Raw genomic sequence first — 26078 nt, 5'->3', positions numbered from 1 at the left:
TCTTCCTCACACCTATTGCAAATTATAGTCGACCTTTGAGAAGTAAACAAGATTATAAAATACAATATGGCCAAAAGTATGTGGACACCTGCTCGTCGTACATCTCATTCCAAAATCATGGTCATTAATATGGAGTTGGTCGTCCCTCCTTCGCTGCAATAACAGCCTCCACTCTTCTGGGAAGGCTTTCCACTAGATGTTGGTACTTTACTCCGGGAACTTGCTTCCATCAGCCACAAGAGCATTAGTGAGATCTCAACAAACCATTTCTGTATGAACCTCGCTGTGTGTACTAGTGCATTATCATGCTGAAACAAGAAAGGGCCCCCAAACTTTTGCCACAAAGTTGGACACATAGAATCGTCTAGAATGTCATTGTATGCTGTAGCGTTAAGATTTCCCTTCACTGGAACTAAGGGGCCTAGCCCGAACCATGAAAAACAGCCCCAGACCATTATTCCTACTCCACCAAACTTTACAGTTGGCACTATGCATTTGGACAGGTAACGTTTTCCTGGCATCCATCTAACCCAGATCCGTCCGTCGGACTGCCAGATGGTGAAGCATGATTCATCACTCCAGAGAAGACATTTCCACTGCTCCAGGAGTCCATTGGTGGCTAGCTTTACACCACTCCAGCTGACGCTTGGCATTGCACATGGTAATCTTAGACTTGTGTGCGCGGCTGCTCTGCTATGGAAACCCATTTCATGAAGTTCTTGTGCTGATGTTGCTTCCAGGGGCAGTTTGGAACACAGTAGTGAGTGTTGCAACCGAGGACAGACGATTTTTACATGCTTCAGCACTCGGTGGTCCCACTCTGTGAGCTTGTGTGGCCTGATGTAAAAAGGGCTTTATAAATACATTTGATTGTGGCCTACCACTTCACTGAGCCTTTGTCACTTCACAATAACAGTGCTTACAGTTGACCGGAGCAGCTTTACCAGGGCAGACATTTGATGAATTGACTTGTTGGAAAGGTGGCATCCTATGATGGTGCCACGTTGATGGTGCCAAGTCACTGAGTATTTCAGTATCGGCCACTCTACTGACAATGTTTGTCTATGGAGATTACTGTGTGCTCCATTTTATACACCTGTCAGCAACGGGTGTCGGTGAAACAGCCGAATCCACTCATTTGAAGTGGTTGTGTAGTTTTTGGTAGTTTTAAGAGTAATAGAGACAGCAGAACTTCATGCTACTGAGACATTTTACAAGACAAGGCTGAAACTTCTCGGCTAGCCTACTTCCTTAACTGTGTGTATGGGGCGGGTACCTGTCCTGAGCGAACGGGACAGCAGACCGCATGAGACCGCACCACACACCACAGAAAAAAAGAGAGAAGAGGTTTCAAACGTATCAAGGTGAGTTTTCTAACATACCTGTGTTCTGTTACGGTTTTACCACGATAAAAGAGATTGTAGCCCACGCATGGCTGGGGTTTCGGTTGCGGCTCATTCGCAGTTGAGCCTTTTACTAGGTCAATCAGGTGAGCAAGTTCAGGGCTACAACAAAATTGTGAAACGTCTGGAAATCCCGAGGAGTTTTGAGAAACAACTGGGCTAGTATACAATCTAGCCTATCGTTTATAATGTAAACCAACATTTCACATGTGTTATGGTATGTGCTACTGAATTTAACCTACTCTATTATAAATCGACATACGAGTCCTTATATATTTTTTAAAATTCATATTTCACCATAGTTGTTTCTCATAACAGTTTTATGAGACCTAAATACGTTTTTTTGTTCCAGATTTCCTCCTGCGAATAAAAATAACACTTATTTAATACCCAGGTTTCCATCGAAACGTTTTATGCGCGTAAAGTAGATATCGGTAAAAGAAAATATTTAAAATAATAATTATAATCATGACAGGCCTGATGGAAACAAACTTTTTCAGTAAACTTTTCAAATACTCTAGACCAGGTAGGATCTCTTTGTGTCGGTAAAATGAATTATGCTCCCACTACGACGTCGGAAAAGCATGCAGTGTATTAGGCTACAGATTAAATAAATTATGAACTTCATACGGTGGTGGAAGTGCAAGGTGATGAGCGTGGTGATCCTTTCCAATAAATATCGAAGGTCTTATTCTGGTGACATGTTAATCGATGCTTGTCAACTAAAATACTCTTGCTCGCCCACTAATAATCTCATCATGTATACAGTGCCTTGCGAAAGTATTCGGCCCCCTTGAACTTTGCGCGACCTTTTGCCACATTTCAGGCTTCAAACATAAAGATATAAAACTGTATTTTTTTGGTGAAGAATCAACAACAAGTGGGACACAATCATGAAGTGGAACGACATTTATTGGATATTTCAAACTTTTTTAACAAATCAAAAACTGAAAAATTGGGCGTGCAGACATGGAATATGGGTTAAATATGAATGTGGATATTTGCGAAGTACACTGTATATCATAACTATGCAGCATATTGGTTAAAAAAATTTAAACAAAACTTGTTCGACCAAGTCGTCAAATCAAATGTATTTATATAGCCCTTCTTACATCAGCTGATATCTCAAAGTGCTGTACAAAAACCCAGCCGAAAACCCCAAACAGCAAGCAATACAGGTGTAGAAGCACGGTGGCTAGGAAAAACTCCCTAGAAAGACAAAAACATAGGAAGAAACCTAGAGGAACCAGGCTATGAGGGGTGAGTCGTGTTTTTTTTTTCCAACAAATGATTGGATATATATATATATATATATATATATATATATATATATAATTATATTTGCACAACAGCATGTGAAATTTATTGTCAATCAGTGTTGCTTCCTTTGTGGACAGTTTGATTTCACAGAACTGTGATTGACTTGGAGTTACATTATGTTGTTTAAGTGACCCCTTTATGTATTTATTTTAAATAAAGGGAACACTTAAACAACACAATGCAACTCCAAGTCAATCACACTTCTGTGAAATCAAACTGTCCACAAAGGAAGCAACACTGATTGACAATACATTTCACATGGTGTTGTGCAAATGGAATAGACAACAGGTGGAAATTATAGGCATTTAGCAAGACATCCCCCAATAAAGGAGTGGTTCTGCAGGTGGTGACCACAGACCACTTCTCAGTTCTTATGCTTCCTGGCTGATGTTTTGGTTACTTTTGAATGCTGGTGGAGCTTGCACTCTAGTGGTAGCATGAGATGGAGTCTACAACCCACACAAGTGGCTCAGGTAGTGCAGCTCATCCAGGATGGCACATCAATGCGAGCTGTGGCAAGAAGGTTTGCTGTGTCTGTCAGCATAGTGTCCAGAGCATGGAGGCGCTACCAGGAGACAGGCCAGTACATCAGGAGACGTGGAGGAGGCCGTAGGAGGGCAACAACCCAGCAGCAGGACAACCCAAAGCACTGTGTATATAGTAGATTTTTTTTCACGTAGGTTGTGTCTATATATGGAAAAATACACATTTAAAAAATTCAACCAATTGATGAACAGACAACTTTTGGTTGACTAAGATTTGTTTTAGTTGGGGACAGCCCTACTATATAGAGAATAGGGTGCAATATTTATTTTAGTCAGTCAGTACTGCAAATGAGACTGAACATGCCCTTTCGCTGATCTGTCTCTTCAGTCAGTGTTTTGGGGAAGCCACAGCAGGATCAGTCGCTCAATCATATTTTAGTCATACAACACTTTTCACAAATACATGTGTTAATAAGTCCTCTATCTCTCACCTAAACTCCTTGCTCTCCAGTCAGGGTCATGATAAACACGGCAGAGTATGGCAACACGTCGTGGGAGCTGTCAGTCCAGGTAGACCAGAGAGATGGAGACGAGGGCATGAGGTTTAAACTCCGAGTCAAGGGAGACCTGCACATTGGAGGACTCATGCTCAAACTGGTGGAGAAGATCAGTAAGTCTCTCTCTCTTTCATTCTCTCTTCCAACCCTCTCTGTCTCTCTCTATGTCTCCCCCATCTCTCAGACACAGTACTGTCTCCCCCCTCTCTCAGACACAGTACTGTCTCCCCCCTCTCTCAGACACAGTACTGTCTCCCCCCTCTCTCAGACACAGTACTGTCTCCCCCCTCTCTCAGACACAGTACTGTCTCCCCCCTCTCTCAGACACAGTACTGTCTCCCCCCTCTCTCAGACACAGTACTGTCTCCCCCCTCTCTCAGACACAGTACTGTCTCCCCCCTCTCTCAGACACAGTACTAGCCTGGAGAACACACCCTTGTTTGCCCTACATTCATCTATAGTGTTGAGTAGTATTGTTCTCCCACAATGCTTCAGTACCACAGCCAGAGGGGCTAAAGTCCACCACTTTATCTCATGTTTATTCACCTGGGAGAAATCTCAAAAGACACCCTATTCCCTGTGTAGTGCACTACCTTTGACAGTTATGACGTCTACAATATGAGTGTCCTACATGGAGAATAGGGTGTGATTTAAGACACATCCTGCCTTCATTCTGGAGGATTAGACACTATGGAATTCCCCTAGTGTAAAACGGTATTATAGTGACCTAAGCCTTGGTTTATTTCACATAGATACAAGGTGTGTTGTGTTTGTTACAATGGAGGTAAGGGGGTGTATGACAACATGTACTTTATATGACTTAAATATGACTAAGACATATACAGTTGAAGACAGAAGTTTACATACACCTCAGCCAAATACATTTAAACTCAGTTTTTCACAATTCCTGACATTTAATCACCACTTTATTTGAAGAATGTGAAATGTGAGAGTAATAGTAGAGAGAATGATTTATTTCAGCTTTTATTTCTTTCATCACATTCCCAGTGGGTCAGAAGTTTACATACACTCAATTAGTATTTGGTAGCATTGCCTTCAAATTGTTTAACTTTGGTCAAACGTTTCGGGTAGCCTTCCACAAGCTTCCCACAATAAGTTGGGTGAATTTTGGCCCATTCCTCCTGACTGAGTTGGTGTAACCGAGTCAGGTTTGTTGGCCTCCTTGCTCGCACACACTTTTTCAGTTCTGCCCACAAATGTTCTATAGGATTGATATCAGAGCTTTGTGATGGCCACTCCAATACCTTGATGTTGTAGTCCTTAAGCCATTTTGCCACAACTTTGGAAGTATGCCTGGGGTCATTGTCCATTTGGAAGACCCATTTGTGACCAAGCTTTTACTTTAATATACAGTATACACATAATTTTCTTTCCTCATGTTGCCATCTATTTTGTGAAGTGCACCAGCCCCTCCTGCAGCAAAGCACCCCCACAACATGATGCTGCCACCCCCGTGCTTCACGGTTGGGATGGTGTTCTTCGGCTTGCAAGCCTCCCCCTTTTTCCTCCAAACATAACAATAGTCATTATGGCCAAACAGTTATATTTTTGTTTCATCAGACCAGAGGACATTTCTCCAAAAAGTACGATCTTTGTCCCCATGTGCAGTTGTAAACCGTAGTCTGGCTTTTTTATGGTGGTTTTGGAGCAGTGGCTTCTTCCTTGCTGAGCGGCCTTTCAGGTTATGTCGCTATGGGACTCGTTGTACTGTGGATATAGATACCTTTGTACCTGTTTCCTATTAGACGAGAGAATATCGGTCTTAATTGTGGATAATACATACAGCTGTACATGTTTAATGGCAATGTTTGTGCCTTGTGAAAATACTGTCCTTTTACCCAACCATATATCCTCTCTCTCTTTCCCCCATCTCCATCTCTCCGTCAGAGGCCCCTCAGGACTGGTCAGACCATGCTCTGTGGTGGGAGCAGAGGAGCTGTTGGCTGCTGAAGACCCACTGGACCCTGGACAAGTACGGTGTCCAGGCAGACGCTGACCTGCGATACACTCCTCAGCACAAACCCCTGTGCCTGCAGCTGCCCAACATGAAGACGGTCAAGCTCACCGTCAGCTACTCTGCCGTCGTCTTCAAGACCGTCGTAAAGATCTGCAGAGCACTCAGTGAGTACCCTAGCCAGATATGAGGCCCTATCCTCACCCCCTAGTCCCTAAGCACTAGTCCCTTTGCACTAGTGTACTGTAGATCTGAAAGGATTGGATCATTGTTTAATATGCTCAAGTTCCCATTACTGATTGATGGCAAGGAAAATTTTGTCATATTGTTTATACTTCTCCAGTCCTCTCACATCTTCACCGGGACTGAGGGGGGTAGGGGCTAGGACCTAGTGGTTAGGGATTTAAATCTAGGTATAGGGATTTAGGGTTTAGGGGACTAAGGAAGTGGTTCTCAAACCTCTTCTCGGAGACCCCCGGCCCTTCCATGTATTTTATCTATTCCAGAGCCAGCACACCTGATTCAACTTGTTAACTAATCATCAAGCCTTTGAATAGGTGAATCAGGTGAGCTGGTTCAGCTCTACAGCAAAATTGGGAAACGTCTGGGGGTCTCAGAGGATAAATTTGAGAACCACTGGTCTAGGGGTAAGGATGTAGGGTTTAGGGGCAGGAACTCTCCTTGACGTCCTCTCTCCTCTAGACATCAGGAGGCCAGAGGAGCTGTCCCTGCTGAAGCCTCCAGATAACCCGCCAAAGAAGAAGAAGAAGATGAAGAAAGACAAGAACCCAGCGCTGGAAGACATCTTAGATATGGACATCTTCAATGGAGGCTCTGGGAGAACGGGTGAGAGAAGCAGAGTACAATCATGTGTTAATCGTGTTATTAGACATGGATATTTTCAGTAGACCGTCAGATTCTTCCCTTCTGTTTTCATGTGAAGACTTCAACCAAGTTAGCCATATCCTAGGTGACTGCCTGTTTCTGCTTTACCCAACCCCATTGTTGTTGTCTCTTTGTCAATATACCTTTATTGAATCACAGCAACCATCAGGCCCTCAGGCTAAGTTATCCACATGGTGACGTTAGCCTGGCGTAAACTTTCCTCATATCTCGAAGGTCATCTTCAATCATGCTGTGAAGCTATTTCATTCACCACCATGGCAACACAGTCAAGGTTTAGAACCTCAGGCGAACTCAAAGTGGATCATTTCTGACTTGTATGTCTCACACCACCAGATTCAGCCCACATGGTGGCTTCTGTTGACTTCTGAAACAATCATTGAAGGAATGGAGAATTCTGAAGATCTAAAAGAATACAGAGATCATGACAGATATCTGAAAGAATAGTACAGTACGCTGCAATGTTCTCAAGGCTGAAACGGAGACACACACACTTTCTGAGTCTGTTTGAGTAGCTACAGTATAGAGCAGCTGACGATTCCAACCCATAAAATCAGCCTTATTTTGACTGTAGTTCTGAACCATTTCAAAGGTTTTGATATAATCTTATTCGTTATGATCTTAAAGGCAAAACTGATTCTAGATCAGCACTCTCATTATAACATGGTCCCTGAACTGTGTCTCCTCCTCCACCTGACCCCTCCAGGCAGTCCCTTGTACAGTAAGACCATGGTGCCCACCTATGACCCAGAGAATGGGACTCCAGCCTCGGCCACCAGCTTATGGTTTGGGGACAACCCCCTGACCTCCAGCCAGCCCAACCTGCCCCCTGTAGAGCTGGCCAAGATGTACCAGCAGTTGTCCATGGTGGACAAAGCCATCATCAACGCAGGGTAAGAGTTACTCAGAAACAAAAACCTTGAGATGAACCAGACTATGGCTGTACATGTAGAATACTTACTAGTTGTTGGCTTTGCTATGCTGGAGGGCAGTTCTCTGTCTCTTCCCTGAACACTTCCTGGTTTACTGTGATAGGCTGCTGATGTGATTGACAGGTGGCTGGACTCCTCCCGCTCCTTGATGGAACAGGGCATCGGAGAACATGACAGACTGCAGCTACGCTTCAAATACCACTGCTTCTTCGACCTCAACCCAAAGGTAACACTAACCCCTAACCTTAACCCAAAGGTAACACTAACCCCTAACCTTAACCCAAAGGTAACACTAACCCCTAACCTCAACCCAAAGGTAACACTAACCCCTAACCTCAACCCAAAGGTAACACTAACCTTAACCCAAAGGTAACACTAACCCCTAACCTCAACCCAAAGGTAACACTAACCCCTAACCTTAAACCTAAGGTAACACTAACCCCTAACCTCAACCCAAAGGTAACACTAACCCCTAACCTTAACCCAAAGGTAACACTAACCCCTAACCTCAACCCAAAGGTAACACTAACCTCAACCCAAAGGTAACACTAACCCCTAACCTTAAACCTAAGGTAACACTAACCCCTAACCTCAACCCAAAGGTAACACTAAACCCTAACCTCAACCCAAAGGTAACACTAACCCCTAACCTTAACCCAAAGGTAACACTAACCCCTAACCTCAACCCAAAGGTAACACTAACCCCTAACCTTAACCCAAAGGTAACACTAACCCCTAACCTCAACCCAAAGGTAACACTAACCCCTAACCTCAACCCAAAGGTAACACTAAACCCTAACCTCAACCCAAAGGTAACACTAACCCCTAACCTCAACCCAAAGGTAACACTAACCCCTAACCTTAACCCAAAGGTAACACTAACCCCTAACCTTAACCCAAAGGTAACCTAACCCTAACCTCAAAAGGTAACACTAACCCCTAACCTCAACCCAAAGGTAACACTAACCCCTAACCTCAACCCAAAGGTAACACTAACCCCTAACCTCAACCCAAAGGTAACACTAACTAACCTTAACCCAAAGGTAACCTCAACTTAACCCAAAGGTAAACTAACCCCTAACCTCAACCCAAAACTAACCCCTAACCTCAACCCAAAGGTAACACTAACCCTAACCTCAACCCAAAGGTAACACTAACCCCAACCTCAACCCAAAGGTAACACTAACCCCTAACCTCAACCCAAAGGTAACACTAACCCCTAACCTCAACCCAAAGGTAACTAACCCCTAACCTCAACCCAAAGGTAACACCCCTAACCTCAACCCAAAGGTAACACTAACCCTAACCTCAACCCAAAGGTAAACTAACCCTAACCTCAACCCAAAGGTAACACTAACCCCTAACCTCAACCCAAAGGTAACACTAACCCCTAACCTCAACCCAAAGGTAACACTAACCCCTAACCTCAACCCAAAGGTAACACTAACCCCTAACCTCAACCCAAAGGTAACACTAACCCCTAACCTCAACCCAAAGGTAACACTAACCCCTAACCTCAACCCAAAGGTAACACTAACCCCTAACCTCAACCCAAAGGTAACACTAACCCCTAACCTCAACCCAAAGGTAACACTAACCCCTAACCTCAACCCAAAGGTAACACTAACCCCTAACCTCAACCCAAAGGTAACACTAACCCCTAACCTCAACCCAAAGGTAACACTAACCCTAACCTCAACCCAAAGGTAACACTAACCCTAACCTCAACCCAAAGGTAACACTAACCCCTAACCTCAACCCAAAGGTAACACTAACCCCTAACCTCAACCCAAAGGTAACACTAACCCCTAACCTCAACCCAAAGGTAACACTAACCCCTAACCTCAACCCAAAGGTAACACTAACCCTAACCTCAACCCAAAGGTAAGGTAACAAACAAACCCCTAACCTCAACCCAAAGGTAACACTAACCCCTAACCTCAACCCAAAGGTAACACTAACCCCTAACCTCAACCCAAAGGTAACACTAACCCCTAACCTCAAACCAAAGGTAACACTAACCCCTAACCTCAAACCTAAGTGAGTGTTTGAATAACACTGAACCTCAACCCTATGGTGAGACTAACTGTAACTATAACACCATCTCTAACCCTAACATTGAGTGATTTATTGATTTGTGTTTCAGTATGATGCTGTGAGGATAACCCAGCTGTATGAGCAGGCTCGCTGGTCCATCCTACTGGAGGAGATCAACTGCACTGAGGAGGAGATGCTCATGTTCGCCTCCTTACAGGTACACACACACACACACACACATACATATGCGCGCGCACATACACGCACACACTATTATCCATCTGGTTTGGTGTCTCAGTCCCAAAGGAGGCATGATGGGAAAGAGGACAATCCCACAAGAGGCAGGGAGGGAGTCTGGTTATCCTCCTGAACTCCGCTGGGTGATAAAATGTAAATAACACAAAAGTATTAAGTGAAAAACATAGAATTTCAACTGTTATTCATCTCTGACTGATTTATTCTCAACTGATCTATAACTATGATTACGTCCATGAGATGGTTATTGCTCTCACCTGCATTGTTACTGGAATCACAAGACTCTCTCTGTCTCCTCCCAGTCTGTGTCATCGTCTGGCCTCAAGTGTTGAACTAAAAACTGTTTCTGGGTTCAGACCTGCCTTTTACACAGCTAAAGACTGGGTATATTTAGGTTTTCAAACTTGTCTGTTCGTTTTATACTCTTATCTGCTGTGTATTGTATTCTTATCTACTCTGTATTATACTCTTATCTACTCTGTATTATACTCTTATCTACTCTGTATTGTACAATAATCTCCTGTTGCTCTTAGTATGATATATCCCCCAATTCCCATCATTAAGTGTTGATTATTAATGATTTTGGTAATATTGTTTCAGTATCACATATGTAAGATGACCATTTCCACGGAACCTCTGGACTTCTCCAATGAACCGGAGGTAGATGAAGTAGAGGCTGCCTTATCCAATCTAGAGGTCACACTTGGAGGAAAAACAGACAGAATATTGGTAAGTGGAGTTTTTATTATTTTAAACGATTCATATTCTTTATATACAGTATAAAAATGATAAACACATCTGTATGATTTCAACAGTATCAGAGGGTGCAACACCTGTCTTTTAAGCAAGGGTTGATGGGTTGTCTGCTTTGATTGCATGTCTCAACATGATGATGTCACAGGATAATTGACAGTTGCCCCCCCCACCCCCACCAGGAAGACATCACAGACGTTCCAAAGCTGGCAGACTCCCTTAAGCTGTTCAGGTAAATCCTAAAGGCCACTGTATATGGCCAGAAACGCACGTTAATAGGGTACTGTATCTGTGTAGCACATGGAAACATGGGTTTTAGAAACCAAGAATGATAAGTCATAGAAGTAAAATGCCATTACACTTTACAGAAGGAAAGGTTAGTATGCTACACTGTAGATAGTCCATGACACAGACAGTTCACACAGCAACGTGCAACAGTGTGACTGTGTGGGGACACAACCTGTTCACATTGTTCCTCAAATCGTTTGTTGTTGTTGTTTTGTTCCGTACCCCAGGCCTAAAAGGCTGGCATTGCGTTCATATAAGGAGTACTGGTTCGTGTTTAAAGACACCACCATCTCCTACTACAAGAACAAAGAGACAGCCAGCGGAGAGCCGATAGAACAGCTGCATCTCCGAGGATGTGAGGTGGTCCCTGACGTCAATGTGACGGACAAGAAGTTTGGCATCAAACTGCTGCTCCCAGTGGCTGATGGGATGAACGAGGTCTACATCCGCTGTGACAACGTAAGATGCAATTTCTTATTGAACCAAATTATTATCAAATTAAAAAAATTGGAGTGGGGCACCAAGAACATGACTCCATTGTTCCCCTTACATATTGTGATGATATTCCTGTTTTTATCCAGGAGACGCAGTATGCCAAGTGGAAGGCAGCGTGTACTCTGGCCTCCAAGGGCAAGACCATGGCTTACAGCTCCTACAGGTCACACGTTCTTACTTCATCCTTCCCATGCCTTACCACATTAATAGGCTTCTGACTGTAAACTGACTAGGAGAAACTGGGATTGGTCTAGGTCGGAGGTAAAGAACATCCAGTCGTTCCTGCAGATGAAGAGTCTGGCGCCCCCCCCTGGTCAGTCTGCTCCAGACCTGGATGCCATGGAGATGAACGCTGAGTGCTTTGTCTCTCCTAGATACACCAAGAGGTACAAGACCAAACAGGTGGGGGTCTACCTGCAATATAGGGTGATGATCAATCAAACATGATTCAGTGTTTGTGAGCCACAGACAAGGAGAGGATGTCATCAGAGCTCTCCAGTGGTTTTATAATCTGACTGACAATCTGTCGATGTCCAGATCATTCTATTCCATTCACTTACCCTCTCAGTATTTGTTAAAGGACTGACAGAATGTCTGTGTAAAGTAGCCTAAATGTCCCTGTTCCGTCTGCTGTCCAGCTGACAGCGAGGATCCTGGAGGCCCATCAGAACATTGCCAGTCTCTCTCTCAATGAAGCTAAAATGCGCTTCATCCATGCCTGGCAGTCCCTGGCTGAGTTTGGTATCAAATACTACATTGTCAGGTACGTAAATGTGACCGACCAGGTTCAAACACCTCAAGGCTGTGTTAGCCTGCTGAGATAATGCCTTAGCCTTAGGCGTTAGCTCAGCGAGCTAATGTAAATCTTCATGTCCCAGGTAAAGTTACTTATCACACAATCGTGTGTGTGTGTGTGTGTGTGCCAGGTTCAGAGGCAGTAAGAAGGATGAGCTGATGGGTATCTCCTATAACCGTCTGATCCGTATTGACATGTCCACTGGCCTGCCTGTCACCACCTGGAGATTCGCCAACATGAAACAGTGGAATGTCAACTGGGAGATCAGACAGGTAAATGGCTCTAGATTGATTGATTGATTGCTTGTTACAGATTAGAAAGCAAGGATAATAGTTGTCTTTGTAATAAGAGAAACAGTTTTTTTACTGAAAATATACTTAACCTTGCAGAAGTAGACCCCTTAGATGAATTCACATTTAATTTTGTTACAAAGTGGGATTAAAATAAATTTAATTGTCATTTTCTTTCCAACAATCTACTTAAAATACTCTGCCATCTCAAAGTGGAAGAGAAAATCCCCCCCCAAAATTAAAAACTAAAATAGTCGTTGCATAAGCATTCAGCCCCTCTGTTCAGGCAAGCCTAAATTAGTTCAGGAGTAACATTTAACTTAACAAATCACATAGACTCACTCTGTGTTAAATAATAGGACTTTTATGAGTAACTCTTCCACTTGACCCCCATACACACAACATCTGTAAGGTCCCTCAGGCAAGTTTTGAATTTCAAGCACAGATTAAATTAAGAAAAGACCATGGAGCTTTGCAATAGCCTCATTAAGAAGGGCAGTGATTTGTAGATGGGTGACAATAACAAATCAGACATTGAATATCTCTTTTAAGTATTATGGTCAAGTTAATAATTATGCTGTGGATTATACATAAACCACCCAGACACATCAAAGATACAGTCGTCCTTCTGAATTGAGCTGCAGGACAGGAAGGAAACTGCTCAGGGATGTTAGCATGAGGCCATTGGTGATTTTAAAACAGTTACAGAGTTCAATGGCCGTAATGGAAGAAAACAGAGGATGGATTAACAACATTGTAGTGACTCCACCAGAGTGAAAAGAAGAATACAAATATACAGAATAAAAATATTCCAAAACATCTTGTCTACAACAAGGCACTAAAGTAATACTGAAAAAAAACATGGCAAATCCAACACAACATATCACTGAGTAACTGCCTCCTTATTTTCAAGCATAGTGTTGGCTGCATCATGGTATGGGTATGCTTGACATTGGCAAATACTGGGGAGTTTTTCAGGATAAAAATAAATGGAATGGAGCTAAGCACAGGCAGAATCCTAGAGGAAAACCTGCTTCAGTCTGCTTTACACCAGACACTGGGAGAGGATTTCACCTTTTAGCAGGATAATAACCTACAACACAAGGCCAAAACAACAATGGATTTGTTTACCAAGAAGATGGCGAATGTTCCTGAGTGGCCAAATTACAGTTTGTACTTAAATCTGCTTGTAAATCTGTCAAGACTGGAAAATTGGTGTCTAGATATGGTCCCAAATATCTTGACAGAGCTTGAAGAATTATGAATCTACAGTTGTGGCCTAAAGTTTTGGGAATGACACAAATATACATTTTCACAAAGTTTGCTGCTTCAGTGTCTTTAGATATTTTTGTCAGATGTTACTATGGAATACGGAAGTATAATTACAAGCATTTCATAAGTGTCAAAGGCTTTCATTGACAATTACATTAAGTTGATTCAGAGCCAATATTTGCAGTGTTGACCCTTCTTTTTCAAGACCTCTGCAATCCGCCCTGGCATGCTGTCAATTAACTTCTGGGCCACATCCTGACTGATGGCAGCCCATTCTTGCATAATCAATGCTTGGATTTTGTCAGACGTTGTGGGTTTTTGTTTGTCCACCCGCCTCTTGAGGATTGACCACAAGTTCTCAATGTGATTAAGGTCTGGAGAGTTTCCTGGCCATGGACCCAAAATATCGATGTTTTGTTGCCCGAGCCACTTAGTTATCACTTTTACCTTATGGCAAGGTGCTCCATCATGCTGGAAAAGGCATTGTTCGTCACCAAACTGTTCCTGGATGGTTGGTAGAGGTTGCTCTCGGAGGATGGTTGGTACCATTCTTTATTCATGGCTGTGTTCTTTAGGCAAAATTGTGAGTGAGCCCACTGCCTTGGCTGAGAAGCAACCCCACACATGAATGGTCTCAGGATGCTTTACTGTTGGCGTGACACAGGACTGATGGTAGCGCTCACCTTGTCTTCTCCGGACAAGCTTTTTTCCAGATGCCCCAAACAATCGGAAAGGGGATTCATCAGGGAAAATGACTTTACCCCAGTCCTCAGCAGCCCCGATCCCGCAGCTGAATCAACTTTAGGAGACGGTCCTGGCACTTGCTGGACTATCTTGGGCGCCCCGAAGCCTTCTTCACAACAATTGAACCGCTCTCCTTGAAGTTCTTTATGATCCGATAAATGGTTGATCTTACTGGCAGCAATATCCTTGCATGTGAAGAACTTTTTGTGCAAAGCGATGATGAAGGCACGTGTTTCCTTACAGGTAACCATGATTGACAGAGGAAGAACAATGATTCCAAGCACCACCCTCCTTTTGAAGCTTCCAGTCTGTTATTTGAACTCAATCAGCATGACAGAGTGATCTCCAGCCTTGTCCTCGTCAACACTGACACATGTGTTAACGTGAGAATCACTGACATGATGTCAGCTGGTCCTTTTGTGGCAGGGCTGAAATGCAGTGGAAATGTTTTTTGGGGGGGGGATTCAGTTCATTTGCATGGCAAAGAGGGACTTTGCAATTAATTGCAATTCATCTGATCACTCTTCATAACATTCTGGAGTATATGCAAATTGCCATCATACAAACTGAGGCAGCAGACTCAACTTTTGGCCACGACTTTCCGCAGAAAGCTCTTAGAGACTTACCCAAGAAGACTCACAGCTGTAATCACTGCCAAAGGTTTTTCTAACATGTATCGACCCGGGGAGCTGAATACTTATGCAACGACTACATTTAAGTTATTTCATTTATATATGTAAAAAAATATATATTTCAAATGGTCTTCTACTTTGACACTACAGAGTATTTTGTGTTGATTGTTGACATAAAATGACAAATATATTTTAATCCCACTTTGTAACACAATAAAATGTGAAGAAATCCAAGCGTTATGAATACTTTTGCAAGGTACTGTATCTATAAAGTACATGAATCAATATTAATCCATACTGATTGTCTTCAGGTGGCCATAGAGTTTGACCAGAATGTGTCGATAGCCTTCTCCTGTGTGAGCTGTGACTGTAAGGTGGTCCATGAGTACATAGGAGGATACATCTTCCTCTCAACACGCTCCAAAGACCAGAACGAGACACTGGATGAGGAACTCTTCCACAAACTCACTGGAGGGCAGGAATGAACCCTGGACATCAACTTTCACTTAGTGCTGCTGGCAAGAAATCATTTAAATGCATTGTTGATATGGTTTTGCAGACTACATCAATTATTTGTTCATATTGTAAATTGCAGAGAAAAGTAGAATGTCGTTGTCACTATATTTAGTCCCGAGACCATCTCTACAGGATGGGTAGACCATCTCTACAAGGCCACAAAGCTGTCGGCCTGGCCTACTGCTTTGATTGCATGGTCCATCTGCAGAGACAGCAATTAATTCAGCACATGAGCTATACATCTTGTCACTTGTTTGATTTGGTGAAGCCCAGTCTTTGAATTCAATGTTGTCGGCTACTTTCACAATCAATATACGTTCATTGCCTTGTTTTATACATATTACTTGTTTGATGTTTTAGAATGTAACTTTTTTGCAATTTTATTACAAGTCCAAAATACACTGCTCAAAAAAATAAAGGGAACACTAAAATAACACATCCTAGAGCTGAATGAATGAAATATTCTTATTAAATCGTTTTTTCTTTACATAGTTGAATGTGCTGACAATAAAATCACACAAAAATTATCAATGGCAATCAAATTTATCAACCCATGGAGGTCTGGATTTGGAGTCACACTCAAAATTAAAGTGGAAAACCACACTACAGGCTGATCCAACTTTAATGTAATGTCCTTAAAACAAGTCAAAATGAGGCTCAGTAGTGTGTGTGGCCTCCACGTGCCTGTATGACCTCCCTACAATGCCTGGGCATGCTCCTGGTGAGGTGGTGGATGGTCTCCTGAGGGATCTCCTCCCAGACCTGGACTAAAGCATCCGCCAACTCCTGGACAGTCTGTGGTGCAACGTGGCGTTGGTGGATGGAGCGAGACATGATGTCCCAGATGTGCTCAATTTGATTCAGGTCTGGGGAACGGGCGGGCCAGTCCATAGCATCAATGCCTTCCTCTTGCAGGAACTGCTGACACACTCCAGCCACATGAGGTCTAGCATTGTCTTGCAGTAGGAGGAACCCAGGGCCAATCACACCAGCATATGGTCTCACAAGGGGTCTGAGGATCTCATCTCGGTACCTAATGGCAGTCAGGCTACCTCTGGCGAGCACATGGAGGGCTGTGCGGCACCCCAAAGAAATGCCACCCCACACCATGACTGACCCACCGCCAAACCGGTCATGCTGGAGGATGTTGCAGGCAGCAGAACGTTCTCCACGGCGTCTTCAGACCATCACGTCTGTCACGTTCTCAGTGTGAACCTGCTTTCATCTGTGAAGAGCACAGGGCGCCGGTGGAGAATTTGCCAATCTTGATGTTCTCTGGCAAATGCCAAACGTCCTGCACAGTGTTGGGCTGTAAGCACAACCCCCACCTGTGGACGTCAGACCCTCATACCACCCTCATGGAGTCTGTTTCTGACTGTTTGAGCAGACATATGCACATTTGTGGCCTGCTGGAGGTCATTTTTCAGGGCTCTGGCAGTGCTCCTCCTTGCACAAAGGCGGAGGTAGCGGTCCTGCTGCTGGGTTGTTGCCCTCCTACGGCCTCCTCCACGTCTCCTGATGTACTGGCCTGTCTCCTGGTAGTGCCTCCATGCTCTGGACACTATGCTGACAGACACAGCAAACCTTCTTGCCACATCTCGCATTGATGTGTCATCCTGGATGAGCTGCACTACCTGAGCCACTTGTGCGGGTTGTAGACTCCGTCTCATGCTACCACTAGAGTGAAAGCACCGCCAGCATTCAAAAGTGACCAAAACATCAGCCAGGAAGCATAGGAACTGAGAAGTGGTCTGTGGTCCCCACCTGCAGAACCACTCCTTTATTGGGGGTGTCTTGCTAAATGCCTATAATTTCCACCTGTTGTCTAAATTTATTGTCAATCAGTGTTGCTTCCTAAGTGGACAGTTTGATTTCACAGAAGTGTGATTGACTTGGAGTTACATTGTGTTGTTTAAAAGTGTTCCTTTTATTTTTTTGAGCAGTGTATATTTCAGAGAGTTCTGGTGGTGGGTTATCGTGTTGAAGGAGACATTTGTTTTCAGAGAGAAATTTCTGCTGACTGAGATGCACTGAAATAAATTTGACAAACGTGTTTTGGTCAGTGGTTTTCTCTGCAATGGTGATTCCCTGTGAGCAATTCATGACATGTCCATGTAACGGATGTAAAACGGCTAGCTTAGGTAGCGGTGCGCGCTAAATAGCGTTTCAATCAGTGACGTCACTTGCTCTGAGACCTTGAAGTAGTAGTTCCCCTTGCTCTGCAAGGGCCGCGGCTTTTGTGGAGCGATGGGTAACGATGCTTCGTGGGTGACTGTTGTTGATGTGTGCAGAGGGTTCCTGGTTCGCGCGAGTGGATGGTCTAAAGTTATACTGTTAGATCCACATAGAATAGTCTTTCCAGCCTTTAGATCAGTTATAACCCCATGTGAGATTTTCCCTCTGTGCTCTCAGACTTACCTATCAGAACCTAGAAAATCCTAGCATTTCTCTACCATTGGCGGATACGCTTTCCGAACAGCAAATAAGCCAATCAGAGCCGAGTACGGTGAGCGATTGATTTTTTTGCTATTGGCTAATCGTCCTGAATGCTAAGGAAACGAAAATTAGCACATGGGTTAGATAATTCAATAGGTGACCTCCAAAAAATAATTTATTTCAGTACTTTACTGTTATCTTTGGTGATTAAAAACTCATATTATTGGGTAAAAATCAGAATGTACTATTCAGCTTGCTATTAAGCAGGAAGATAAGCTTTCTAATGACGGACAAGGAAGATGATGACTCGCAGCACAGAGAGAATGAGGGTGACTCCGTTGTACTGAAACGGGAGACATCTAACGTTACAAAGCTGCGGATTCAAAAGCAAAAGTTAGTCGTTACACAACTGTGCTCATGCACAATCACATTATCTATTGGTGGCATTAGCTAACAATGCTTGACAGTCACGTCAAATATTTGCCTGTACTACCAACATGCAAGCTATGCCTTGTTGATTAGTATTGCACTCTTGCCATTATTGCTTTGTGGGTTCTGAATGTCTTGTTCTGTTCCCTCCAGGTATGAGAACATTGTGATGGTCCTAAGGCCCTCTTGTTGTGTCCTGGCTATGATGTATCACGGCAGAGAACCAGGGAAGATATGGTGAGTTAGATCACCAGAGGGAGTCACTCATAGGGCCTGATGGTTTTTCTGGCTAGGTCACAAGATCAGGAAAACCTCTGCCCAAATGATGTTGTTATTGAGATAAGATTGTCTTTGTGTTATTGTAACCCAGACTGTCTGCCTCTTGTCCTCCAGCTGCCTGCGGTACGACACCCTAGCCCAGATGTTAACTCTGGGCAAAATCCATAAAGGCAGTAAGGTGCTGGTGTTTGAGACCTGTGCTGGACTGGTGCTGGGGGCCAACATGGAGAGGATGGGAGGTAACTGGACTATAGAAGTACCATGTCTGGAAATATGGATAGAGCTGTCGTGACCTGCATCCGAAATGGAACGATATTCTCTCCTTCTCTCTTTCTTTCTCTCTCTCGGAGGACCTGAGCCCTAGGACCATGCCCCAGGACTACCTGACATGATGACTCCTTGCTGTCCCCAGTCCACCTGGCCGTGCTGCTGCTCCAGTTTCAACTGTTCTGCCTTATTATTATTCGACCATGCTGGTCATTTATGAACATTTGAATATCTTGGCCATGTTCTGTTATAATCTCCACCCGGCACAGCCAGAAGAGGACTGGCCACCCCACATAGCCTGGTTCCTCTCTAGGTTTCTTCCTAGGTTTTGGCCTTTCTAGGGAGTTTTTCCTAGCCACCGTGCTTCTACACCTGCATTGCTTGCTGTTTGGGGTTTTAGGCTGGGTTTCTGTACAGCACTTTGAGATATCAGCTGATCTACGAAGGGCTATATAAATAAATTTGATTTGATTTGTTGTACGTTTGACCAGAGCCTCAAAAGTAGTGCACTATATAGGGAATAGGGTGCCGTATCGAACGCACACATGATGCCTTATTCTGCATGACTTATGAATCATGTCTGCTCTGTGGCATGCTGTTTGGTTCCCTGTCTGTGTTGACCATGCTCTGACTGCTGTAGTCTGAGTCGCCTTTCACAATTTCCCCACCGTGGAGGAAAACACAGAGTTCTCATGGACCGCAAGCCAAAAAGCCTCCATTTACATGTTGATTATGAGTGAATCTCACACTACTTTTGTGTTATAATTGGATTGTAAGGCTCGTAATGAATGTCTTGCTTAAAGGTGCTACACAGGATTTCTTAGAATTTTTTTGCAAAATGTCCATAATATATCTGCAGTAATAGTGGAATGATAATGTTTCACAATATTACTGACCCGCCAATGTTGTGATTGGCTGTGATATTCGCCTATCGATTTCTCCCGCCGGAGCGCCATCTGCTGTCAACATGGGAGAGCTGTTCTGACTTTGACTGTGTTATCAAGTGGAAAAAGTGGCCAATCTAGAAATCCATATTGCTAAAATTCTACACTGCTCGCTCAATTTCAATTTATGTGATATGACAAGCACTGAATAGTGTAGGGCAGGGATCTTTGATCGGGGTGGGGGCCACAAAAAATCACATTGCGACCAAAACATCTTAGTGGTCCCCCTATTCACAGAGGAGATATATATTTTTACGTTTTAGAGTACATTTTGTGCAAATCTACACATTTTATCATGGGGTGTAGAGTAAATGTTGCCGTTTGCTGCAATGCTACATATTTTGTCAAAATCAATGGAAGGTCCCTGGCTGGTAGTTCGGCCATGATAACAAGTCTATATAGCAGGCCGCTAAACTTGTTTTGCTGACATGGGCTAATCACTGACTGACATAACAATAGTAAAACTGCTGATGCACAACCACATTTGCATCTTGTGTCGTCTACTTTTTTTGAGGGGGGTTGATCCAAGGGCCTTCAAAAGAGGGGCCGCCAGTTGCCCGTCCCTGGTGTAGGGAATCATTGTAAAAGTATTTTAAGCTGGTGGACCAAAACCGAAAGTAAAAGGCTCGAGTGAGTCTCTGCCATGTTACGGGGAAATGAGATGCGAAGGGAGAGATGTGGTTTAAATGCAGCCTAGTGCGGTTGCAATTCACCTAGCTTCCACATAGGGCAGAAATTATATGTGTAGCACCATTAATATAATGTTTGTCATCTTCGCCAATCAACTGCATTATAAAAAAATCACTTCAACTTGAAACAGTACAATGACACTTTTCCAACAAGTTTCTGCCCTGCTAGAGCTGCCCCAGTCAACTGTAAGTGGTGTTATTGTGAAGTAGAATCGTCAAGGAGCAACAACGGCTCAGCCGCGAAGTGGTAGGCCACACAAGCTCACAGAACGGGACGGCCGAGTGCTGTAGTGCGTAAAAATCGTCTGTCCTCACTTGCAACACTCACTACTGAGTTCCAAACTGCCTCTGGAAGCAACATCAGCACAATAACTGATCGTCGGGAGCTTCATGAAATGGGTTTCCGCGGCCGAGCAGTCGCACAAAAGCCTAAGATCACCATGTGCAATGTCAAGCGTCAGCTGGGGTGGTGTAAAGCCCACCACCATTAGACTCTTGAGCAGTGGAAACGTGTTCTCTGGAGTGAGAAATCCCGCTTCACCATCTGGTAGTCCGACGGACGAATCTGGGTTTGGCAGATGCCAGGAGAATGCTACCTGCCTGAATGCATAGTGCCATCTGTAAAGTTTGGTGAAGGAGGAATAATGGTCTGGGGCTGTTTTTCATGGTTCCTACTAGGCCAGTGAAGGGGAATCTTAACACCGCAGCATACAATGACATTCTAGATGATTCTGTGCTTCCAACTTTGTTTCAACAGTTTGGGGAAAGCCTTTTCCTGTTTCAGAATGACAATGCTCCTGTGCACAAAGCAAGGTCCACACAGAAATGGTTTGTTGAGATTGGTGTGGAAGAACTTGACTGGCCGGGCACAGAGCCCTGACCTCAACTCCATCAAACACCTTTGGGATGAATTGGAACACCGACTGCGAACCAGGCCTCATCGCCCAACATCAGTGCACAACCTCACTAATGCTCTTGTGGCTGAATGGAAGCAAGTCCCAGCATCACTGTACCAACATCTAGTGGAAAGCCTTCCCAGAAGAGTGGTGGCTGTTATAGCAGCAACAGGCGGACCAACTCCATATTAATGACCATGATTTTGGAATGAGATGTTTGACAAGCAGGTGTCCACATACACTACATAACCACAAGTATGTCAACATTTTATGTAAATTCTATCGGAACGTAGTGTAATGTTGCATTCATCTGGAGACACCCGAACAGACTCCTCCATCTTGTGTCTCTATCCTCTCTCCTCCAAGCTATGGGTCAGTGATGCAGATGTACCCAGGAGGAGGCCCTGCGAAGGCGGGGGCAGAGAGCTTTGGCTTCCACGATATGCTCCATGAGCTTCCCATCTGTCATGTCAACGCACTGCTGGCAGGGACACTGGACACGGAGGCTAAAGACATAGACGTGGGTGTGGGGAATATAATCCTTTGACAGACCAACAATGCTATACTGTCTCATTGAATCAATGCTATACTGTCTCATCTATTGAATTGATTGATGTGTTGTCACAACTCTAGATGCTGGACAGGCCAATGGAGACAAGTCCAACCTGACCCAGAGAAAGCAGAAGGCAATGGGGGCAGCCCAGACACAGAGGACCAGAGCATGGAGACTAGTACCAGTACAGACCCTGCCGAGGACAAGGAGAGAGAGGAGAGGGAGAAACGGAGAGAGATCAGAGTATGACAACACATAGTGAAGTTGTCTCTGTTATTTGTCACACTTCCTGGTGCTTGTGTGCTCCAAAGATTTCAACGGTGTACAATTGAAGAGCAACTGTGTGTTGCGTTTCAGGCCCAGGAGAAGATGGAGAAGAGGAAGAAACGGCTGCTGCAGGCGGAGGGTAGGAACGCTGACGGGTGAGTGTTATTCTGTCTCGCTCTCACCCCCCCACATAAGGTCTCTGTTATAATGCCACTAAGTTACAGAGTGAACTCTAAAGCATGAACGTGCTGTCAGTAGACATGTATAAGCAGTAATAAACAGTATAACAGCTGCTTGGCACTAAGATTACATACCCCTGATACACCAGTTTTGCTCTGTCGGTAATCAGTCAAACATGTCAATGTTAACATCTTCATGTCAACACAAGTAACAAAACAGGAGTGCTTAGCAGTAATCTTGATCCGAAGTGAGATGTCTTAAAGATGATTGATGTTGGGGCTACAGCAGATGTCATCTGATCCTGTGTTTATTGATAGGTTTGTCGAGGGTTGGGGAAACTCATGTTTCCATGTAGTCTACAACCCTAGTATGTCTCTACACATGAGTTCCAATACTTTCAACAGGCCTTCTTCCATCCTCCCTCCTTTGAAGTACTCACTAATCTCACCAAATTGGTTAGGTGAGTTCTACTGTGTAGTTCTACTGTCCAGTTCTACAGTATAATATCTCTGGTTCTTCTCCTCAGGTTGGTGATAGCCAGTCGGTTCCACCCCTGTCCAGTTCTACTGTCTAGTTCTACTGTCCAGTTCTACAGTATAATATCTCTGGTTCTTCTCCTCAGGTTGGTGATAGCCAGCCGGTTCAAACCCTGTCCAGTTCTACTGGGCCTCATCAAGTTCCTCGCCCCCTCCAGACCCTTTGCAGTGTACTCTCAATATAAAGAGGTATGTATCTGAGTGTTCTCTGTATGCTTCCTAGTGTGCTCTAGTGTGTGTGTTGTGTATTTAATAAGCATATTACTGTTATTATTCTTTCTAGTAGACCCTAGTGTACTGCCATGTCTCCCGGTCGTGTTCACCCTGGTCGTGTTCACCCCGGTCGTGTTCACCCTGGTCGTGTTCACCCCGGTCGTGTTCACCCGGTCGTGGTCACCCTGGTCGTGTTCACCCCGGTCGTGTTCACCTGGTCGTGTTCACCCTGGTCGTGTTCACCCGGTCGTGTTCACCCTGGTGTTCACCCTGGTCGTGTTCACCTGGTCGTGTTCACCCTGGTCGTGTTCACCCGGTCGTGTTCACCCTGGTCGTGTTCACCCTGGTCGTGTTCACCCTGGTCGTGTTCACCCTGGTCGTGTTCACCCTGGTCGTGTTCACCCTGGGTGTTCACTCCGGTCGTGTTCACCTGTCGTGGTCGTGTTCACCCTGGTCGTGTTCACCCGGTCGTGTTCACCCGGTGGTCACCCGGTCGTGTTCACCCCGGTGTTCACCCTGGTCGTGTTCACCCCGGTCGTGTTCACCTGGTCGTGTTCACTCCGGTCGTGTTCACCGCTGTCGTGTTCACCGCTGTCGTGTCACCCCGTGTGTTCACCCGGTCGTGTTCACCCCGGTCGTGTTCACCCGGTCGTGTTCACCCCGGTCGTGTTCACCCGGTCGTGTTCACCCCGGTCGTGTTCACCCCGGTCGTGTTCACCCCGGTCGTGTTCACCCCGGTCGTGTTCACTCCGGTCGTGTTCACCCCGGTCGTGTTCACCCCGGTCGTGTTCACCCGGTCGTGTTCACCCCGGTCGTGTTCACCCCGGTCGTGTTCACCCCGGTCGTGTTCACCCGGTCGTGTTCACCCGGTCGTGTTCACCCGGTCGTGTTCACTCCGGTCGTGTTCACCCGGTCGTGTTCACCCCGGTCGTGTTCACCCCGGTCGTGTTCACCCGGTCGTGTTCACCCGGTCGTGTTCACCCGGTCGTGTTCACTCCGGTCGTGTTCACCCCGGTCGTGTTCACTCCGGTCGTGTTCACCCTGGTCGTGTTCACTCCGGTCGTGTTCACTCCGGTCGTGTTCACCCTGGTCGTGTTCACTCCGGTCGTGTTCACTCCGGTCGTGTTCACCCCGGTCGTGTTCACCCGGTCGTGTTCACCCCGGTCGTGTTCACCCCGGTCGTGTTCACCCCGGTCGTGTTCACCCCGGTCGTGTTCACCCGGTCGTGTTCACCCCGGTCGTGTTCACCCCGGTCGTGTTCACCCGGTCGTGTTCACCCCGGTCGTGTTCACCCCGGTCGTGTTCACCCCGGTCGTGTTCACCCTGGTCGTGTTCACTCCGGTCGTGTTCACCGCTGTCGTGTTCACCCGGTCGTGTTCACCCCGGTCGTGTTCACTCCGGTCGTGTTCACCCCGGTCGTGTTCACCCGGTCGTGTTCACCCGGTCGTGTTCACCCCCGTTCACCCTGGTCGTGTTCACCCGGTCGTGTTCACCCCGTGTTCACCCGGTCGTGTTCACCCGGTCGTGTTCACCCCGGTCGTGTTCACCCCGGTCGTGTTCACGTGTTCACCCGGTCGTGTTCACCCCGGTCGTGTTCACGGGTCGTGTTCACCCGGTCGTGTTCACTCCGGTCGTGTTCGGTCGTGTTCACCCCCGGTCGTGTTCACCCGGTCGTGTTCACCCGGTCGTGTTCACTCACCCGGTCGTGTTCACCCGGTCGTGTTCACCCGGTCGTGTTCACTCGGTCGTGTTCACCCGGTCGTGTTCACCCGGTCGTGTTCACCCGGTCGTGTTCACGTCGTGTTCACCGGTCGTGTTCACTCCGGTCGTGTTCACCCTGGTCGTGTTCACTCCGGTCGTGTTCACTCCGGTCGTGTTCACCCGGTCGTGTTCACTCCGGTCGTGTTCACCCTGGTCGTGTTCACTCCGGTCGTGTTCACTCCGGTCGTGTTCACCCTGGTCGTGTTCACTCCGGTCGTGTTCACTCCGGTCGTGTTCACCCCGGTCGTGTTCACCCCGGTCGTGTTCACCCCGGTCGTGTTCACTCCGGTCGTGTTCACCCCGGTCGTGTTATTATTAAACTCTTGTCATTTCCATCTCTGTCTGTCTGTCTTCCACAGCCTCTGATAGATTGCTGTAAAAAGCTCATGGAAGCGTCCATGTTTGTAATATCAGCACGACCTCTGATCTCACTGTCTCTGTGTGTAGGTGTTGCCTAACAGGACGCACCCTGTGCTGCTGATGAGTGGGGGCGGGGCTTACCTCCTCTCCGGGATGACCGTTACTACAGATACAACTAAAGCAAAGACAGGCTCAACTACAGCAGAAGAGCTGGCCCCAAAGAGACGAACTCAGAGACCACAGAGGGATGACACTATTGAGGGAGGCCCAGAGTTTGTCTAATTTAAATCATTGATGACTTGATTTACATGTACTTGTGGAGGTGGGGATAGAATCACTGAAGTGTCTCTCCCTCCTGCTACCAGTTCTAAACGATCATGGTTGTTATTCAGCCCTGGAGCTGCTCTCCAAAGCTCTAAGCTCCCAAATGTAGCATTTTGTTTGTATTTTATACTCTTTTAGCAGAAAATGCCATGATGTAAAGCAGCCATTTGCTATCACAGCCTCCTTACTGTGCTGCATTAGTGGGAATATCAATAAATACAGTACTGTTAAAATACTATTACTCTTGATAACCAACTGTGTTGCTGAGGTATTAAAACCTTGAGATACGTG

The 26078-nt window shown here is 45.4% G+C and overlaps 2 protein-coding genes across 3 annotated transcripts; both read left to right on the top strand.

The window, feature by feature from the left end:
• Positions 1-66: 66 nt before the first annotated feature.
• Positions 67-17706, top strand: LOC118371941 (fermitin family homolog 1-like). 2 transcript variants are annotated; one of them, XM_035757600.2, is made up of 15 exons: positions 67-1364; positions 3720-3878; positions 5674-5907; positions 6443-6586; positions 7350-7536; positions 7699-7801; positions 9722-9829; positions 10468-10596; positions 10803-10852; positions 11136-11367; positions 11490-11566; positions 11658-11805; positions 12042-12166; positions 12330-12471; positions 15449-17706. In XM_035757600.2, the coding sequence occupies exons 1-15, from the start codon at positions 1307-1309 to the stop codon at positions 15620-15622; spliced, it is 2070 nt and encodes a 689-aa protein (XP_035613493.1). In that variant the 5' UTR covers positions 67-1306; the 3' UTR covers positions 15623-17706. The 2 variants fall into 2 exon arrangements, with proteins under 2 accessions (XP_035613493.1, XP_035613496.1); XM_035757603.2 differs by lacking the exon at positions 67-1364 and adding an exon at positions 1442-1593.
• Positions 17707-18003: 297 nt separating this feature from the next.
• LOC118371935 (tRNA (adenine(58)-N(1))-methyltransferase non-catalytic subunit TRM6-like) lies at positions 18004-26076 on the top strand. Its single transcript, XM_035757592.2, has 7 exons — positions 18004-18755; positions 18912-19036; positions 21959-22117; positions 22268-22389; positions 22504-22568; positions 23216-23318; positions 25551-26076. The coding sequence occupies exons 1-7, from the start codon at positions 18649-18651 to the stop codon at positions 25743-25745; spliced, it is 876 nt and encodes a 291-aa protein (XP_035613485.1). The 5' UTR covers positions 18004-18648; the 3' UTR covers positions 25746-26076.
• The last annotated feature ends 2 nt before the right edge of the window (positions 26077-26078 follow it).

This window comes from Oncorhynchus keta, chromosome 8, assembly GCF_023373465.1.
Source record: "Oncorhynchus keta strain PuntledgeMale-10-30-2019 chromosome 8, Oket_V2, whole genome shotgun sequence".
Taxonomy (NCBI): Eukaryota; Metazoa; Chordata; class Actinopteri; order Salmoniformes; family Salmonidae; genus Oncorhynchus; species Oncorhynchus keta.
Note: the sequence above shows the minus strand (reverse complement) of the source record. Positions and strands in the feature narration are given on the sequence as shown.

Excerpts from the sequence above, each read along its gene's own strand:
- LOC118371941 (XM_035757600.2), top strand. The coding sequence starts at position 1,307 with ATGAGACCGCACCACACACCACAGAAAAAAAGAGAGAAGAGGTTTCAA. Across the intron at positions 1,365-3,719 it reads GAGGTTTCAAACGTATCAAG|TCAGGGTCATGATAAACACG; the intron begins GTGAGTTTTCTA and ends CTTGCTCTCCAG. Across the intron at positions 11,806-12,041 it reads AGAGGTACAAGACCAAACAG|CTGACAGCGAGGATCCTGGA; the intron begins GTGGGGGTCTAC and ends TCTGCTGTCCAG.
- LOC118371935 (XM_035757592.2), top strand. The coding sequence starts at position 18,649 with ATGTCTTGTTCTGTTCCCTCCAGGTATGAGAACATTGTGATGGTCCTA. Across the intron at positions 22,390-22,503 it reads AGAAACGGAGAGAGATCAGA|GCCCAGGAGAAGATGGAGAA; the intron begins GTATGACAACAC and ends GTTGCGTTTCAG. Across the intron at positions 23,319-25,550 it reads TGTACTCTCAATATAAAGAG|GTGTTGCCTAACAGGACGCA; the intron begins GTATGTATCTGA and ends CTCTGTGTGTAG.